At 38.6% G+C, this 20,551-nt stretch overlaps 1 protein-coding gene across 9 annotated transcripts in view; it reads right to left on the bottom strand.

Annotated features, from left to right (window-relative positions):
* Enah (ENAH actin regulator) overlaps positions 1-20,551 on the bottom strand; it is a 115,049-nt gene that overhangs the window by 49,189 nt on the left and 45,309 nt on the right. For all 9 annotated transcript variants that reach the window (XM_028858999.2, XM_037211166.1, XM_037211169.1 and 6 more), the window contains exons 2-3: positions 8,257-8,422; positions 2,546-2,723 (exon numbers count right to left, since the gene is read on the bottom strand). In XM_028858999.2, the coding sequence (XP_028714832.1) occupies positions 2,546-2,723; positions 8,257-8,422 (344 nt within the window). The remainder of the gene's footprint in view (positions 1-2,545; positions 2,724-8,256; positions 8,423-20,551) is intronic.

Genomic DNA, 20,551 nt, shown 5'->3' with positions numbered 1-20,551 from the left:
CACACCTATCTTGCTGTGGGAATCTACACAAGAAATCACATCCCTTTCCAAGGAAGTGTAGTGACAAATCCCTTTTTGAAGACAGGGATGTCCTGCCTCTGCTTCCAAAGTGCTGGGATTAAAGGCATGCTCCACCTGGTGACACTCCAGAGTCTGTTTGTTTGTTTGTTTTTCGATACAGGGTTTCCCTGTGTAGCTTTGCGCCTTTCCTGGAACTCACTTGGTAGCCCAGGTTGGCCTTGAACTCATGGAGATCCACCTGGCTCTGCTTCTGAGTGCTGGGATTAAAGGCGTGAGCCACCACCACCCAGGCAGACACTCCAGATTCTTAACATTTATTTCTTCCCACATTCCATTTCAAGGACAATTATTGCCATCAAAATTCAGAAATTGGTATTTATAATAAAAAGTAATTTCCTAAAGAAATAAATCATGCTGCCTACAACTTAACTACTTTAATGTTTTGTTTTCTCTGAGAATGAACAAGATAGAATAGAACCAAAAGCTTCACTGCCAGTGACTTGGTCCATGACAGAGAAAACTAACTTCCACCAGTTTATACTGCCACAATTGAAATTATGAAAGAGAAGAGACACTGTATTATTAAGTCTGTCCATAACAATAATCCCATATACTATACAGACCAAAAATGCTTCTACAGCAAATGAAACCACTGATTCTCCTATTTGCAAAACTTTACATAATTCAAAACAGTGGTTCTTAATGTTCATTGTTTTGTAAGAGAGTAATTTGAGTCTCTCCACACTAAGACTCAATTTCAAATAATCAGGATCAGAACAAAACCAACACTCGCCATTTGCATTTTAAAAGCTAACGGTAATATTATTCACTGATAGAAACAGTATTTTCCACTTGGTAAAAACAAAAACCAACATCAACAATTTGACCTATGTCAAGTGACATTTAGTTCTTAACTGGACCCCCTTTGAAGGCTCAGAAATAAAAATGGCAGTTGGTTCCAAACACAGGAAGACAGAAGCTGCTGTGCACTTCAAATTATGTAACTGACCTATTTAAGACATATGAATCATGAATCTAGTTCCTTCCCAATCACTACAGTGTAAAGTCTATCCCTATAATACATGCCAATAAAAGTACAGGTGCCATTCACTATCTTCTTTTTGGACTAAGAGAGAAACTAGAATATGTTCCTGTGGTTTATTTCCTCAAAATAGATCCGATGAGAACAAAATATGTTCCTTACAGATACTGATTTCCTCCAAAGAGAACTTTATATAATAAAACAGGTACAGACAGGTACAATACCATAAAGCCTTCTGCAAGATCTCAAAATGCTGATTGCTCTAAAGTTCATTTTTAAAACAGACAAAGGAGTTCGATGCTTTGATCCTTTTCATGCTTCAATCATTTTCGGAGTAAGATATAAATATAACATTTATAATGGATTTTTGGAATTATATATCAACAAAATATCAATTTCATCTGGCTATAATACTCCTCATTAAACTATATGAATTCTACTCATAACATTTATGTCATTAAAATCACTATCAAACATACAACACAGGAGTAATTGATTATATGTATTTTTTTCATATTTAACATTTTCTGATTATAAAATTTATTGCATTAAAGCAAAAGAAAATTTAGTTTATCTCTGACATAACGTTTCAAATACTTGAGCTTTAAAAAGTGAATTATTTTTATTCTTTCTAAGCAACATGTAGTTTAATACTGTTATTATGTCCAAAAATATATATATATTACTGTCCAATTATGGCTTGGACCAGCTGAGGGCATGCCTCAAATCTTTAAACAACCTTTTAGAACAGTGGTCCTCAACCTGTGGGTCATGACCTCTTTGGAAGTCGAATGAATGACCCTTTCACAGGGGTTGCCTAAGACCATCAGAAAACACAGATATTTATATTATAACTCAAAACAGTAGAAAAAATACAGTTATGAAGTAGCAACAAAAGTAATTTTATGTTGGGGTCACTACAACATGATGAACTGTATTAAAGGGCCGCAGCATTAGGAAGGTTGAGAACCACTGCTTTATAGCCAAGCTCTTATTCATTAGGAAATCGTATTCTAATTTTAAGTCCTTATGATCAGCAGTGGCTTGGAAAGTGTATTTTAGAAACCTATGTGTTTTTCATAAAAAAACAAGTAACATCAGGCATAGTGGAATGACTGATCCAGCTACCTGGGAATGAGAAGGCAGGAGGACTGTCTAAAGAGAAGAATGGGAGGCTAGCCTGAACAACATAGAGAGAGACCTCGTATCTCTGGCGGCTCTCATGTCCTAGTATCAAAAATTATGTTTTAAGACAGGATGGAAAATCTAAGTAATTTCAAATGAGGTTTGACAAATAACTAGACTAAATTCACAGGATTATGCTTCTAGACTTTTAACATAAAGAAGAGTTCACATTTTTTTCCAGAAAACTTAGGAATTACTTTAAATATATATACGACTTAAAAGTTGACAAGAAAGGTTTGCTTTAACATATACATAGCATTTCAGTTGAAGAATACAGGGGAAGCACAGACACTTTACCTGCTTCCTGTGAATTTAACACTTCTAAGGCATGCATCATGGCACTTGCGAAGACATTGGCATCCTCTTTGCTGCCAAAGTTGAGACCATACACCTGTCTAGCATCCCGCCACTGGTGGAAAGTCTGTGTAGCTTGATTGTACTTCAGCCCTTTAGGAATGGCACAATTTATCACAACCTAAAAGACAGTAATGCATTATAAAGTCAAGCTGGTAACTGGGAAAATAATAGAAGCCAATTCAAATCCTGACTTCGGGTTATTTATTTAAACTTGTTCCTAGCAGACTTTGCCAAAACTAGTTGGAATAGTTACCTAGGGTAAAAGCAAGTCTACAGAAATGAGTCTGATGGAACTTAAGCTATCCTAGGTTACAAAAGGCCTACTCTAAAACAGTAAATCAGCAAAAGAAAAGCAATGCACCTCATTAAATATACTTTACTTGTTTGTCTGAAAACCACCAATACAAAAACGGAACATTAAAGGGAAATGGAACTGTAAAGGGCCCTCCTGACTCCTCCCATCCTGAGAAGGTATCTCTAATAGTTTTATAGGATTTGAGAAAAACAGAGTTACAGAATCCATGTTGAGAGATGTACCTGTCCTCTTTCCTCAAGTTCATACCTGAGAGTCATCCACTTGTGTGTGCAACTGTGGTTTGTTCATTTTCACTGCTTTATGCAATATTCTTTTGTATAAACTACCAATCTGCTCATTCTTTGCACTAACATTTTTATTGCTCAGAATTTGTGGCTACTACAAATAATGACATGAACATTCCACTAAATATCTGGTATGCCCAGCACACATTTTTACTGAACATGCACCCACGAGTGGGATTAGCATAGGTCATATGTACATTTAACTTTAGTAGAAAACTCCACACCGCTTTCTAAGTTTCTCCTACCATTTACTCTTCCAGAGCAGTTTATGAAACTTTGTATGACTCTCTATACTGTGGAGCATCACCACTGATAATATTGGCTTTCACTTTTATAGCAATTCTGGTGGGTTTGAATATGTATCTTTGTGTTTTAGTGTACAATACATTACTCTGATCACGAATGAGGTTTAGTACTTTTTCAAGTTTTGGGGAAAATTTTAATTTATTACACTGTGTGTCCATAATGGGGTTTGGAGGAAGGTATGCATGTCATGGCACATGTGTAGAGGTCAAATGAGAACTTTGTGGCATTGGGTCTCTTTCCATTTTTATGTAGGTTGTAGGGATAAAGCTTAGCTTGCCAGGCTGCACAACAGGTGCCTTTACCCACTAAGTTATACATAGGCTCCCTTTTTGTGCTTTATTTGCTTCAAAATACTTCTTCAGTTAATTACTGCTTACATTCATTAATAAACCTCTGGTCCATTTCTCTCCTGAGTGATCCATCTTTTTCTTCACGTATTATCCCAAAGGGAAGGTTATCTGTGTGACAAATATCTTGTACCATTCTATAATTTGCCTATGTACTCTTAGTGATAGTCACTTTCTTTTATTTCAAATTAACAATCCTTTTCTCTTTTAATGTTTGTTGTGTTCTGTTTAAGAAATACTTCTCAATCTAAGTAATGAAAATACTACCTCATTTTGTCTTATAAAAGCTTTATTACTGTTACCATTAACATTTACATCTCTAGTACAGTTGGAATTGATTTAAGCCCATGGTGTGAGACAGGTTCCGACTTGTATTAACAAAGATGAGGGGTCACCTTTTGTCACCAACTGTGATTTATCCCCCTGGTAAATATATCTAATATTTGCCCAACTCTAGTGTCTTAACTACTGAAGCTTTCTACTAGGTCCCAGCCACTGGGCTTTGTTCTTCCACTCTGTTCCTTGTTACTGCTTTAGCTATTTTTGGTTCATTGTATAAAGCTACTATTTACACTCTAATTGTCAATTTCCAAATTTAAGACTGCACTCAAACACTGGGCAGGGGTGGCACATGCCTTAGATCTTAGCACTCGGGAAGCAGATGATAGTGCATCTCTGAGTTCCAGGCCAGCCAGGGCCACACAGAGAAATCTTGTCTCAAACAAAACAAAAAAGACTATACTGAGGCTAATAGAATAATCTGATCACTGATGTCACAGCTTCTCATGAGTATCGTATATTCCTTATTTAGGCTGCTGTTAACACTCAATGCTTCTCTGTATTGGTATCTTGAGCACCTATATAAATTTATCAGGTATGATAAAATTTTGTTATTTGGTGTTAAAATGTTCTCCATAGGCTCATGGTTGAACACTTGGTCCCTAGCTGGTGACACTGTTTGGCAAAGTTGTAGAACTTTTAGGAGACTAAGCATTTCTAGAGGAAGTGGGTTCCTGGAGGCAACCTTGAAGACCTACAGCCTGGCTTACTTACTGTTCACTCTCTGCTTCCCAGTTGGCGATGCAATGTGACCAGTCAGATGGCTGTTCCTTCTGACTTAAATTGCTTTAGTCAGCATATTTTATCACAGCATCAAAAAAGTCACTAAGATACTACTGTAAATAATATCAATTAAATCCTTTTCCTAACCCAGATGAAAACTAGTTTTAGACAATGACAACATACCTAGAGCACCTGTTGATTTTAACCTATTACTAATCTAAGATTTATTAATTCTAACATCCTGCTAACCCTAATGATTTATATTCAGGTTTCTTCCCTCAAAATACACACATAATCATGTTATCTACAACTAACTATTTCATATCTTCCTTCTTAATCCTTGTACATTTTATTTTCTTTTTCTTGCCTTCACTGGTTAGACATACAACAACGTTAAAAAGATATGGTCAATACAAACATCTTTTGTCTGATGCTATCTTCTGAAGAGTGTAAATATTAAGCTTGTAAGTAAAGATGAATTTTGAAATGCTTAACTTGTGATAAAGTACAGCAAGGACACAAACAAATCTGTTGAGAAGACAGGGAAATGAGTCATAAGCTGACTTTACAGACAAGGTTAATGCTGCAGCAGGTCATTAGAGGGTAAGTACCCATGGACTCTTCACTTTGTTGTGGCAAGGCTAAAAATGAATAGAGCCAACTTAGATGGAACATACCACCTATGTGGACTCAGTGCACAAGACTGTAATGTAACACACAGTTTGGGCATATAGTATGCTTTCACGGTCAGTCACTCACTAAGTAGTTACCATTAAGTGAGAATATCTATACTTCTTTTTTTGTTTGTTTTTGGTTTTAGTTTTTTGAGGTAAGGTCTCAATTATGAAGCCCTGGCTGTCCTATAATTTGCTATATGGACCAGTCTGGTCTTGAACCTGAGACCCACTTGCCTCCCAAGTGCTGGGGTTAAAGGCACATACCATCACACCAGACTACATTTCTTATTTTTAAAGATTAGTTACAATGTTGTCCTTCCTCATTCCTCAAAGGTTAGATGACTGAAAGAATTGATTCCTGTTTTTTGTTTGTTTGTTCTGAAGACAGGATCTCCCTATATAGCCCTTGCTGGCCTGGAACTCACAGAGATCTGCCTGCTACTGTCTCCCAAGGAGCCCGCCATCTTCCGGTTTTCACATGTGATTCAGACATACATGCAGGCAAAACATCCATACACAGATTGGGGTGTGGGGGGCGTGGGGAATGTCCAACAATTTTTAAAGGTTTTCTTTTCGTTTTTTGTCGAGAGGGTTTTCCTGTGTAGCTCTGGCTGTCCTGGAACTTACTCTGTAGACCAGGCTGAAAGACAAGGGCCACCACCACCCAGCTAATTTTTATCTTTTTTTCTTTTAATATTTATTTATTTATTACATATACAGTGTTCTGCATGTATGCCTACATGACAGAAGAGGGCGCCAGATCTCACTACAGATGGTTGTGAGCCACCATGTGGTTGCTGGGAATTGAACTCAGGACCTCTGGAAGAGTAGTCAGTGCTCTTAACCTCTGAGCCATCTCTCCAGCCCCTAGTTTTTATCTTTTTAGTTTTCATTTTGTTCTCCATGACAGCATCATGGGCAATACTGACAAGGCTCTAACCCAGTGATTCTCAACTTGTGGGCTAAGAACCCACTGGGGGTCGAATGACCCTCTCACAGAGGTTACATATCAGATATCCTGCACATCAGTTATTTACATAAGATTCATAACCGTAGCAATATTACAGTTAGGAAGTAGCAACGACAATCACTTTATGGTTAGGGCTCAGCACAACATGAATAACTGTATTAAAGGGTCGTAGTGTTGGCAAGGTTGAGAACCACTGGTCTAACCTAAGGGACCACTCAGCTGGGGATAGATGAAAAGAGAAAACAGATGGCAGAGCTGAACAGCCAAGCAGCCGTAAGTGGAGTTTTGGGTAGAGAAACTGAGGAGACTAGAGGCTGTGTAAACACAGTGAGGAAACTGGAGCACAGAAGAAAAGGGGAGGCTAGGGAGGAGGAAGGGACACGCAGCAAAGATGAGAGGTGAACTAACCTCTGTACACTCATTCATAACTACGAAACTTTCTCGTCGGAGAAACACTGCATTTTTTGTTGTTGTTTTTTGTTTTTTCAAGACAGGGTTTCTCTGTGTTGTTTTGGTGCCTGTCCTGGATCTCACTCTGTAGACCAGGCTGCCCTCGAACTCAGAGAGATCCACCTGGCTCTGCCTCCCGAGTGCTGCGTGTGCCACCACCACCAGGCAGAGCGTTGTTTTAATCAGTTGTCCTAAGAGCTTCACTGCAAGCGAAGTCAATCGCTTATGGAAGGGAGATAAGCTGCAATTTCTTTCTATTTCCCAGGGAAACTCCCTAAATCTCCTCAGTCAAAAAGAGGATTTTCTCTTTGTCCTCTTTTTATGGGATGCAGCCTCTCTGAGACTCAATTTTGTGCAGAAGTACAAGTTCCAATGCCCATTTGCTACCCGCATGCATAGCAAATATAAATCCTTAGCTAATCACACCTGGCAAACCAACTTCAAATCGAGGGCTATGCAGCACCTGTTTACATCACATCTTACTAGAAAATTAGGGATCTAACTGTCTTTTAACCAGAACGCACAGGGCACCAGGTAAAATTTAGCTGTATCTTCCCTGCACTTTGTAGCAGGATAGTTTTAAACATCAATTAGATGACATATTTGTAAAGTCCCTGTTGTTAGCACACAATAAACACACCAGGAAGGCCGCTCGACCTTTCCCTCAGCCTACAGGTCCTGATCTGGATCTAACAGGGACCAAGACATCAAAGTAATCACACAACCCAGTTACTTTCCTGAAAATCTGGAATAGGGAATTACCAAAAGCTAAGCTATCACCTTAGATATGAACAGAAAAGAAGAGCCCAATTATTCTAGAACAACTAATGCCTACCACTTTAAAAAAAAAAAATCGCTTACGAATTTAACAATACTTTCTGAAACCATTTATATATTCAAATCCTTTCTCTAGCCTCATAAAATAAGTAAAAAAAATGAGTTCCATAAGCATTCAATGTGCTCTTTACATTACACTTCATCTTGTCTGTCCTGAATTCAGATTATAAAAACTGGTCATTTGGATGGCCAAATAAGACAATCTACTGAAGACACAAACAAACACCTCCTGCTCAGTGAGGCTTGGTGGACGTTAGTTCGATCTTCAGAGCAGCAGACTCCCAGGAGCTGTGCTCTAACCTCCACATGTGTGCTATCACATGTGCAAGTCTGTTCTTACACACACACACACGCACACGCATGCACAAACACAAATCAGAACGGACTTCAGCAGCCCCTTACCTGATGGTCTTGAATCTTCCTGCCCACCACTCTGAATGTGTTGTTGCCTGTATGGTGATATATATGTACTCTGCTGAACCCGGTGGAGCCACCGGCTGGCACCCACTTCTTGTTGGCATCATCATAGACCATTACAGCAGCTCTTGCCTGACAGATACTCTGTTCACTGTAAAAAATAAAGTTCAAATGAGATACTTAAAATATGTGAGGGATGCCACAGAGCCAGGAGCCAAGATTAGCCAACCTGGCAGTCAGTTAAAAAACGAGCAGAGGCTCTTACCCCTACGGGTGGAGTCTAATGGGAAAGACAAACGCCAAGTATAGTAAGGGTGGAGTTTGGGGTCCATAAAAATACAAAAACAAAACAAAACAACCCACCAAAATGTATCAAACTTATTATCAAATTGAATAAATCTATCAATACAACTGTAAATTAATCACCACTTGTTTAACTATACGATGGGGACCTGTCTAGAGATTTATTTTCTCCTTGTGGATGGAATTAGTTTTATCGTTAGGATCACTTCAAAATCTCTAACAAATTCAGTCAAAGGAGTATCTGTTCCTCCAAACACAGAGATAAAACTAATAATCAATGGCCAACAACATGACTGACTCCTTTCATTCCCTTTACTCAAGTTAATATCCTACACTTGAACATTTTTTTTTTTTCATTTTTCCTTTGAAAAGTGTAAGAACAGGGAACTGGAGAAAGAGCTCAGGGATTAAGAGAGCTTATTGCTCTTACAGAGACCCCATTTTTGAGTCCTGGTGCCCAGACTTGACAGCTCACAACCACCTGTAATTCCAGACAGGAGACCCGATGCCTCTGTTTTCCATAGGCACTTACGAGCTTCACACATAAATAAATAAATAAATAAATAAATAAATAAATAAATAAATAAATAAATAAATAATGATTTCTAAGAATCTATTAGATTTAAAATCCTCTTCTTCACAGATAAATACTAAAAAAGGAGAAGACCAGAATTTTTGGTTCCTATCTATCCCAATTACTTGCTACTAAGTGATACTGAGACACAAACAGAGACGAGGTCAAGTTCTTACTGAGCAATACATTCACCTTTCAAATTTCCCAATGTTCTTGGGGGGAAACCTGATTAGTTTTCTATTACCTTATTCTATGCTACATTTCTTTTTCAATACCATATATCAAAAGAGAACATAAAAAACAGGCACTGTTGACTACTAACCCAGTTAAACTAACAACCTCTAGGGCAGTGGTTCTCAACCTACGTGTCACGGCCACTTTAGGAGTCACATATCAGAGATCCTGCTTTATCAGATATTTACATTACAATTTACAACAGTAGCAAAATTACAGTTACGAAGTAGCAACAAACTAATTGTGGTGTGGGGGTCACCACAACATGAGGAACTGTATTAAAGAGCCACAGCATTAGGGAGGTTGAGAACCACCGGTCTAGAGGAAGAAGCCTACTTTTGAGTGGTTAATACAGATGCTCCTAAATAGTTCATGCACTCCCCATCCCACTTGTAATACAAGTACTTGGTTCCGTCTACCAATTCCTGCCTCAAGAGATCTCAGACAACACACTGTGGTTTTCCCCCACACTCCTGCCTTACTCATGCTTCTTCTCTCCATCCACCCAAGGGGACAATGAACACAGCGTTGCGGGCGGGTTTGTGATCCTGATGACAAGATCATGGAAGACCTACAGAAATCACTTCCCTGAATAATCAGTTTGCTTCAGAGAAATTAGTTATCATTATTTTAATTTCCCATTGAGGAAATTCTACAAAACCGAAGCTACATGTAAGCAGCAATGCCATAGTAAGTGCTTGTGTGACATCTCAACTGTTATGCTGCCTAGAAATTTTCTGGGACTAGAAACAGTCAATGACTGAAGCCTGAATTGCTTGTTTTTTTTAAAAGAGCATTACTTAAAGGTATTTGTCAGTACGGAGGTTGAAAACTTATTCCTCACAAGAGAAACACATACTAAGTGACAACTTTCATCTAAGTATAGCAAAGATGATTGAAATAAGCAAAAGTCAGTGCTTCTTATAGCTTAGGGCTTACAACTACAGAAATAAATATACTATGAAATAAAAAAAGATAAACCTGTAAATTAATGCAAAACTAAATCTTTCAGTGTTCAAAAATTAGTACTGGCCAGGCACAGTGACACAAGCCTTTAATTCTGGCACTTGAGAGGCATAGGTAGATGTATCTCTGTGAGTTTAAGGCCAGCCAGGGTGGTAAAACAAGACTCCTTTAAAACAAGCAAACAAACAAATAAATAAATGGCATTCCAGGAGGCCATTAAAACTTGATGACTTGAATTAGATGCAATAGCACACACCTGTAACTCTAGCAATCTCATGGGAGACAGGAAACGACAGGAGACTCACAAAGTCTCATAGACTAGCTAGCATATATCTACCTACTCTGACCACAGATGCTACACACAAGTTAAGCCAATGGTAATCAAGTTTTTAATTTTATAGACCTACAAATCTAAAAAAGATTGGGTGAATCAATACAGAACAGGATGTTAGTATTTTGGTCTATTAGCCATTTTGGTAGATAAAAAAAACTATAGGGGGGAAGACCATCACAAGTTATTAAAATGAAACAAAAAAATAGGAATAGAAGAGATGGAGAAATGGAACAGCAGTTAATAGAACAGCTGCTCTTCCAGAGGACCCTGATTCAATTCCCAGTACCCACATGATGGCTCACAACTGTCTGTAAATCCAGTCCCAGGAAATCTGGCCTCTGCAGGTACCAGGCACATATGTGGTACACACATATATGCAGGCAAAACACCCATACACATTACAAAAAAACAAAACTTAAAATGATCACATGTAGTAACTTTAGTTTTCTAGACATTACATTATTCATGTTTGTCTTTTCCCCCTCCACTTTATTTTAGTTCAGTGAAATCGTCAATGATCGGCTTTAAAATAAGACAGCTCTGTGAGGTACCTGTAATCCAAACACCCAGGAGGCTGAGAGCAGAAAGATCCAAAATTCAAAACCAGCCTGGTCATAGAGAAAAACCCTTAGCTAATTATGGTTGTTCTCAGCCACAGAGAAAGTACTGTGGGTATATATGCAAGAACAGAGCATTGCATCTTTATACGCACCATGACAAGCCTCAAAATAAAAACACATCAAAATCTTCACATTTCTGAATCAGTGAAACAATTATGAAAAAGATTAAATAAGTAAAGTACTAAACTGTAGTTTTGTGAAGATTAGATACTAAATTAGCCATAAACAAAACCCACATTCTTATGGTGCAATTTAATTAGTGTAAAGAGTTGACTATACTCCATGTTCCTGATGTTAATTTTGGTATTTTCCAATGAAATATGGCATTAAAAAGCTAAAGATTGCTGGTTTACCCACCCACACACATATACACACACATACATACACAAAGTGTAAAGAAACACAGTATTACTTTATGTATAATTTTGTAGCTTAGTCAGTTAGTTCATTTCTGAATATATTCCTGAACAAGTAGGTATATATAATGGGTAGAGAATGCTCGTCAAAAACAGGCACCAGTAAATAAATGTTTATATTTAAGGGGAAAAAAGAACTTATTCTTGTATATACTATTTAGTGATAATGCAGTAAAGCAGTCTTTAACAAACAGCAATTCCCTTTCAAAGACACCACCTACTAATCATTTGTTAAAATATGAATATTCCAGTGCCTCACACACAGTAAGTACTCTTTAAACGCTATTCAGTAAATAATCACATCTCACAAAACCTGACTTATCAAAAACCTGAACCAAATACTTTTTCTTTTGTTAAGTCTTCCTAGGGTCCCCAAAGCCATCATTAATTGCTTCCTTTTGCGTTCTCCTAGTGCGATTCTCTGGTGAGGTAGCATTTTAGCCACAGGTAGGAGATGGTAAAATACTAGAGGGCTTAAAGTAGAGCATGACTTACATTTTTCAAAAACATAACTAGCTACCATGAGCTAAAGAGAGATGGGAATTAAGAATACCTGCAAGAATACTAGACTAGAAAACAGGAGAAAAACATGTGGAATGTCTGAAGTGTAGCAGGAATTTTAAAATTTCTTATTCATAAAATCAAACCCGGGGCCAGTTATTGGGGTGAATACTGGAAGGTCAGAGAGACAGAACAAGCCACAGCTAACCTCACCTGGCCAGATCCTCAGCTGGTCTTGTTTCCTCCGACTGGAAGCTTCTGTGTCCTCATCCCAATGGCTCTCAGCTGAACTGCTGCTGGAAAGCCTGAAGCTTAACCAGTCACATGCTTAACCAGCCACATGCTTCTAGTTTCTGGTCCTCACGCCTTATATATCTTTCTGCTTTCTACCACCACTCCCTGGGATTAAAGGCTGGCTTTCTGGGATTAAAGGTGTGTGTCACCATGCTTGGCTATTTCCAATGTGGCCTTGAACTCAGAGATCCAGAGGGATTTCTATCTCTGGAATGCTAGGATTAAAGGTGTGAGAGCCACCATTTTCTAGCCTTTGTATCTAGTGGCTGTCTGTTCTCTGACCCCAGATAAATTTATTAGAGTACACAATATTTTGGGGAACACAATACCACCACACTGAAGTATAACACAAAGGATAAAAACTATGGATATAACTAGCATGTTACTAATGTTCCTGCTTTTTTTGGGGGGGGGGGGCATTGTTTTGATCTGAGCTTCTTCACTAGGTTCCAAGACCAGTTCAGACTAAAATGGAGTCATCAATGCTGAATGCCATACAATCAAATTGAAGCTTTGAATAGATAGATCCTCTACTTAAAGAGGTTCCAAACAAAGCAGCTATTTCTGTGCTCCCCACCCCCACTTAAAAAAGAGGTCCACTTGAGTCAGAGTAATCCATAAATCCCAAGTTCCTGCAGCAAAAATGTAACTGATGGTAATGAGCCTATGCCCCCACCATTATTGTTATTTGTTCCCACCTTACAAAACCCAAAAAACCATTTTTTGTTTTTTCGAGACAAGGTTTCTCTGTTGTTTTGGTCCCTGTCCTGGATCTCGCTCTGTAGACCAGGCTGGCCTGGAACTCACCAAGATCCTCCTGGTTCTGCCTCTCGAGCGCTGGGATTAAAGGTGTGCGCCACCGCCACTGCCCGGCCCAAAGCCCATTTTTAACTCCTACTGCTCAGAAGGAGCTCACTCATGAGTATATACAAAGGCCCATTAGATATATGAGGTGAAATTTTTGTTAGTTTCTTACAGCCCCTCCCCTCCCAAGAAATGACTACTCACCAGACCCTGGGAGAATGCACAAGAGGGGCTAACGGTCCCCGTTGTGTGCCCTGCCTTCCTCATGGAGCACCACTGACTAGACAGAGTTCTTTCCACTGGTCTTTGCTCCTGTTTCCTCAAGTCATGTCTCCCTTCAAGTTCACAGGTGTCCAAACCCATGGTTGGTTTGTACTGTGGGCGTGTAAGCGACCTTTGGGGCTCTGCAGTAACTGAAAAGTCAGTGTCACGAACTGTAGCTTTACAATTAACTGTCAACAGATGTAGTAAGTGACAGGACAGCTGAGAGCCTAAACTCTGGCTCTTCAAATAGGGAAGAACACCCCCTACCACCACCCCAGCTCTCTGGAACAGGAATCACTGGCTAGCTGATCATGGGAGTTGCAGGGCCAAAGCCACAACTTAACTGGTGGGCAGGAGACACTTGACCATTTGATGACTCATCTTCACACAAAAAAATGACTGTCAGGGTCCCAACCCTGTAGCTGATCACCTCTTCTAACAGACTCAAGAGCCAACATAAAAATGGGATCCTTATATTTTTTTGGTGGGGAGGGGTGTTTTCAAGACAGAGTCCCTGGTTGTCCACAAACTCACAGACACCCACCAGTCTCACTCAGCCAGTCTCTGCCTCTCCGTGCTAGGATTAAAGGTGTGTGCCATTCTGCCTGGCTCTTACTGTCTGAAGAACTGAGTATGACAGCTTCTGCCTATCAATATGCTTTTTACACACTAAAGGAGACTAAAACACTCAAAGGATGAGAAGCACCACACGTACAAAAGGCATATTAAGAGGACATCTAGTGCAAGTGCTTGAGCGGAAGCCTTGGGACACCAATCCCATCATCACCGTGATCACGGACTTCTTGTCTCACTCCGAAGAAGTAAATTTCTGCTCAAGCCTCATAATAATAATAATGATGATGATGATAGTAAACCTGGAAGAATATAACATTTTAAGGATACCAAGATTTATTTCCATTAGCCAAACACAAATCAGTAGATTACAGAAGGCTTATGACAAAAATTTATGAAATATTAAACAGGATTTCTCCATTAAAAAAAAACTTGCTAAAGGGGCTGGAGAGATGGCTCAGAGGTTAAGAGCACTGGCTGCTCTTCTGGAGAACCCAGGTTCAATTCCCAGCACCCACATGGTGGCTCACAACCATCTATAATGGGATCTGATGCCCTCTTCTGGCATGCAGGTGTACATGGAGGCAGAACACTGTATACATAATAAACAAATCTTAAAAAACAAAACAAAACAAAAAAAACTTGCTAAGGACAGGGCAAATTTGGCTTACTAATAACAGGTTCTTCTATCATGGTTCACTGAAGAAAATAGTGTGAATGTCATTGACAAACAGCAGGTACAAATAAGGGCAGCAAACAAATTTTTTTCCCCAAAGCAAGAAAACCATCTGAGATATAGACACTTCAAATATGTAGAAAGGCAAGATGTATCATTTATCACTTTGACAAAAGCAGTATTATTAATTTTTAAGAGGTAAAATACCAAAGTCATTACTGAGCTCTTATCTCACAGTATCCAAGTTCACATACAAAATGCAAATGCAACTAGGTATAACAAAATTAATTCACAGTCAGGAAAAAGTGTCAGTTCATCTAAAGCAAAATAGTGCATTTTAAAAAATATTTTGGTAAATCTGTTAGGCCACTTTTCAGGATGAAGAATCCCTTAACCATTATTCTTTCCTCATAGTTAGTATGTAGAAAGGAGGTTCATTAAGATGTACAGACTTGATGTCTGATAAATTTTGGTATGTGATGTTTATTTTGTTTACAAGTTTAAATATATTTATTAAAAATGAAATGATACTTGTTACCATCTCCCCAAAACAACAAAATATTTGTATACTCTACAATATGGGTATATTATGTCACTGAATGACTCTTTCAACTGTGCTACACATTGAAAAATGTCATGATAAAATGTTGGGGAGAAATTAACCAGCGTTACTACTGTGCAGGTATCTCTATGGAGATACAGTGATGGTTAGTTTTGAATTATCAACTTGACACAACCCACAATCATGTGGGAAGAGTCTCAATTTTTAGGAAGTGCCTAGATCAGGTTGAATGTTGGGGGCATGTGTTGTGACTGATGTGAGAAGACCCTTCCTCAATGCGAACAGCACCATTTCATGGGCTGGGCCTGAACTGTGTGAGTAGAGAAAACTACCTTAGTGAGCAGGCAGCCCGGATGCATTTGTTTATGCTGACCGTGGATATGATGTGCTGAGCTGCTTGAATTCCTGCCTTGACTTCGCCTGTATGAAATGAATCTTGGAATTATAAGCCAAATACACCCTTTTCTCTCCTCTGTTGCTTTTGGTCAGGATTATTTGTCAAACAGAAATGAAACTACAACAGTTCCAATATAAAATGACATACAAAGTAATTGTATATCATAAACAAAAGACCAAGGACTGACATGTTTTACTTCTTATATTCACTCAAGTAAGAATTTTAAATTGAGGGACAGCAAAAAGACTCAGAGAGAAAAGGTACTTGTCACATGAGCCTAGAGAATGGAGTCTGATCCCCTGAACCTATATAAAGGAAAAGATCCAGAAAATTGTTCATTAACTATCACAAGCACATTGTGGTATATGGACCCACCTGCTCACACATGAACCCATACAAACACAATAGTAATAATTAAAAAAAAATTAATTGATGGATAGGTAGTGTGCTGACTAATGCTTCCCACTAAAACCCGAAGACATATACCATTAAGGCTTGAACAAAGTCCATAGTCAAGGTTTAGACTAACACCAGCGTCCAGCAGTATTTCCAATCTACACTTTCCTCCTGCAGCACTCAAAAGCTCCACACACACACAGCTACTTGCTGTGTACTTGTACAAAGCTAATTCTGAAACATAAGGCATTCTCCCACCCAGCTTCTTCCCTTACTCTCACTGCCCCTCTCTCCAATTTCCCTTTCCAAATGAAACACACCCACATTTCTTCTCCAGACAGAAATCTAAGTTCGCTACACTGCTCCTGTTCGGTTACCTTCCATCAGTCACCAGGACCCAGAGGTATCTTTTATACTGCCTCTCCACGGTCTCAGTGACACCTCATTACTGTGCTCTTTCTTCCCTGGATTATCATAAAAACTCACAAGAGCCTTCTAATATCCAGGATCTTTCTGTAGAAGGCTCACAGTCCGCACTTTCCAAATAAGCGTAACATATTTTTTGTTTTTTCTGTGTATCTTCCATGTTTACGTACGTGCTGGTATCTACAAAGGCTAAAGGACATCAAATCCCCTGAAAGTAGTTACAGATAGTTCTGAGCTGTCCAACATGAGTGCTGGGAAACTGAACTTGGGTCCTTTGGAAGAACAGGAAGCACACTTAACCCCAACTCATCTCTCCAGTCCCAGATTAAGTATCTTAATATTACCTAGAATATAAAATGCTTTACTATTACTTCACAGGAGAATCTAGTATTAATATTTTAATTAGGGCATTTTTTTTAAAGACATGGTCTCACTACGTAGCTCTGGCTAGCCTGGAACTATGTTGCTCTGGCTAGCCTTATACTCTCAGAAATCTGCCTATCTCTGCCTCCTGATTGTGGGATTAAAGGAATGCTCCCACCAGGCCCAGCTTTAACTAGGACATTTTACAAAACAGATTTATATTCCTGATGAGATATAGTGGGTGGCTGTTTGAGCCAGTGCCCTGAAGCACCGCCCCTAGTGAGACAGCAGGTAGCTTACACCTGCCTGTGACCTGCCTGGGATGCACATGAGGTCTCTTCTGCTCAAGCTTCCTGCAGTGTAACAATTGACTTCCTGTTGCCTGCAAGATGTAGGACTCTCGGCTGCCTCTCCAGAACTATGTCTTCCTGTATACCATCATGATGATAATGGACTGAACCTCTGAACTGTAAGCAAGCCACCTCAATTAAATGTTTTCATTTATAAAAGTTGCCGTAGTCATGGTGTCTCTTTACAACAATGAAAACTCTATTGCTGCTAGACACACATTCATTCATACATACATAAATATATACACACATACAATTATTAATACACAGATTACATGATTGTGGCCCACATCCCCCCACAATTCATCAAGATTTCTGAGATTTTCATCATCAATACTCAGTTTTATAAGACTGAAGGTGTATATGTTTAGAAGCACCAGAGCTTGGGAGTAACAGTATAGAATCTTACCCAAGGAAATCAAGTGACTAGCAATAAAATAAAAACAAAATTTCAATTATAACAGACTCTAAAATGTCTTAAAAACTATGACATAAGCAGACAAATAAAAAAGACTAAAGGTTGATGAGGACTGAGACAATAGAACTATACTTAGTAGGTAGATTGGTACAGGCATTCCATGTGACTGACCAGTCACACTGACCCACACCTAGGCACCCACACATCTGCCCAGAGAAACTTTAGGTAAATATTAGAAAAGACACAGGAAGAAGAAAGGGGGAGGCGGGGGAGGAACAATGCTAGAGAAAAAATGCTTTAAACAAAAATAATTGAAGGGATACACACAAATGATAAAAGTATTTCCTGCTGTAAGAAGTATGGCTAACTCAATTCTATATGCTAAAATTTCAAAATAAATAATAATCAAAAAATATTTCTGACTGCAGTCTGATATATCTCACAGTCCTTGTTCAAATATACACTTACAGGTTTGTTTGTTTGTATTGTTTTTCTTTTCTTTTTTTTGTTTTGTTTTGTTTTTCAAGACAGGGTTTCTCTGTGTAGTTCTGGCTCTCCTGAAACTCGCTCTGTAGACCAGGCTGGCCTCAGACTCACAGAGATCCATCTGCCTCTGCCTCCCAAGTGCTGGGATTAAAGGTGTGTGTCACCACGGCCTGGCCCAATTCCAGGTATTTTATGAAACCTTCTCTGAGCTCCTAGAAAAACCAAGCCAGCAATACATAAGCATTTCTTAACTGTTATAAAACTACCTTGATGTCTTCAAGTTTGGGATTCCCTAGAACAGGGGTTCTCAACTTGTAGGTCACGACCCCTTTGGAGGCTACGTATCATATAACCTGCATATCATATATTTACATTATGATTCACAACAACAGCAAAATTAGTTATGAAGTAGCAATGAAAATAATTTTATGGTTGGGGGGTCACCACAACATGAGGAACTGTATTAAAGGGCTGCAGCATTAGGAAGGTTGAGAACCACTGCTCTAGAAGAAATGCTGACACATGGATTTGAGCACTGGTGGTTTATGTGGAAAGGATTCACCAGCAGGAGAGTCAGGCAAATAGAGGAAGCCATCAAAAAGTGCTGCCAATGAACAAATGAACAGTTACACTGAATACTGTGAAAACACAGAGCCAAGTCAGGCATCCTGGTGGGGATAGGAGGAAACTGGGTGTACTTGTCCACTAATTTCTGTCTTTCATTGACTGAGAGCTGCTTCTAAGTACACTAGATCTCTGGAATATTAGTTCACCCTGAGCCTAGCTATCAGCCAGAAAAACCTCCAGGGGACTGGCATGATTAACCTTTGGCTGTATGGATATGACAGGAAGAGTCTGCTACATTTGCGCATCTGCCTCCTAGGCTTCTTTACTTGTAAAGTAGAGACAATAAAGTCACCGAGAGATTAAAGGAGATAAAGAAGAGTGCTTTTGTTGTCATGTACTCAATAAATGGCAGCTCTGTTTTGTTTTCAGTGGACTTACAAGAATGAGAGGGATGGCCCAGTAGTTAAGAGCACTGCTCTTAACTTTTTTGATTCCCAGCACATGGTAGTGCACAATCATCTCTAACTCCAATCCCAGGGGACCTGATGCCCTCTTCTAGCCTCTGGGAGCACTGTTTGCAAAGTGCACAGACAAGCATGCATGTTAAACATCTGTACACATAAAATAAAATGAAAAAAAAAACCTTTATGTGGAGTTGTAATACAGCTTATGAAGCAACACTGGAATTTATCTGAAGCAAATAATTGCTAATAAATACAAATGTTTAGCTATAACTTTTGAATAATGGTTCTAATATATGGAGATTTAGTTAAAATATAACCTAAATATGCAATGTTGTAAGCATTGTTCACAACAGTGACAGATACAGAAAGAAATTAAATGTAAGATAACAGCAGCTTGACAAAAACATATGAATACCCTATAGAGAAATAAAAAAGCCAACGGAAATTATAAAAGCATTGGTAAAAAAAAAATCAGGTTATAAAGTAATGTATACTAGCTGAGTACAGTGGCTCATGTACGTAATCCTAGCACTTAGAAGGCAGGAGTACCAGGAGATTAAGAGGATGTTCAGCTACACAGTGAATGAGGCCAGCCTCAGCTACACGAGACTCTGCCTCAAAAAAGTCAAAACCAGGAAAATTATGATCTTGTTCATAAATGTATACATATAAACACATATGATACACCACAATATATGTGTACATGTGTGCATGTATATGTCTGTGTATATATCACCAATACTAAATCATTTTTAGTGGTGTCTGTTGAAGCCAGAATAATGAATGGCTTTAATTCTCTGTTTGGGGAAGGAAGAACTGGGATCTACAATCCCAGTATTTTCTACAATCAATACATTGATTGTCATTAAAAAAAAAAAAAAAAAAAAAAAAGGAAATTTGGATACAAAACAATTTGCTTTCCATGCCATTGAATTTTAAAGATGGGTTGCGTGTTTGCTTGTTTTAGAGTTAAAGTTCTGCTTTGTACTGACTCACAATCCTACTGTTTCAGTTCCCAAGTAATGAGAATACAGACATGGGCCACCACTCTGGGTTTTTTAATCTAAAGGTTTAATTTTCTTTTCTGTAGATTTTATATAGACTGTTCACAGTAAAAAACCTTCAGCATAGGGTTGATCATGATATTTTGTTCATATCAATCCAAAACATTAAAGAAAATATTTAAATGTACTTTGTTGGTGGGCAAAGAATATGAACTTAAGCCTAAGTGAATTTCAATGCCAACTGTTGCTCATCTCAACCCAAAACATTAAAGAAAATATTAAATGTAC

Source organism: Peromyscus leucopus, chromosome 15 (genome assembly GCF_004664715.2).
Source record: "Peromyscus leucopus breed LL Stock chromosome 15, UCI_PerLeu_2.1, whole genome shotgun sequence".
NCBI lineage: Eukaryota > Metazoa > Chordata > Mammalia > Rodentia > Cricetidae > Peromyscus > Peromyscus leucopus.
Note: the sequence above shows the minus strand (reverse complement) of the source record. Positions and strands in the feature narration are given on the sequence as shown.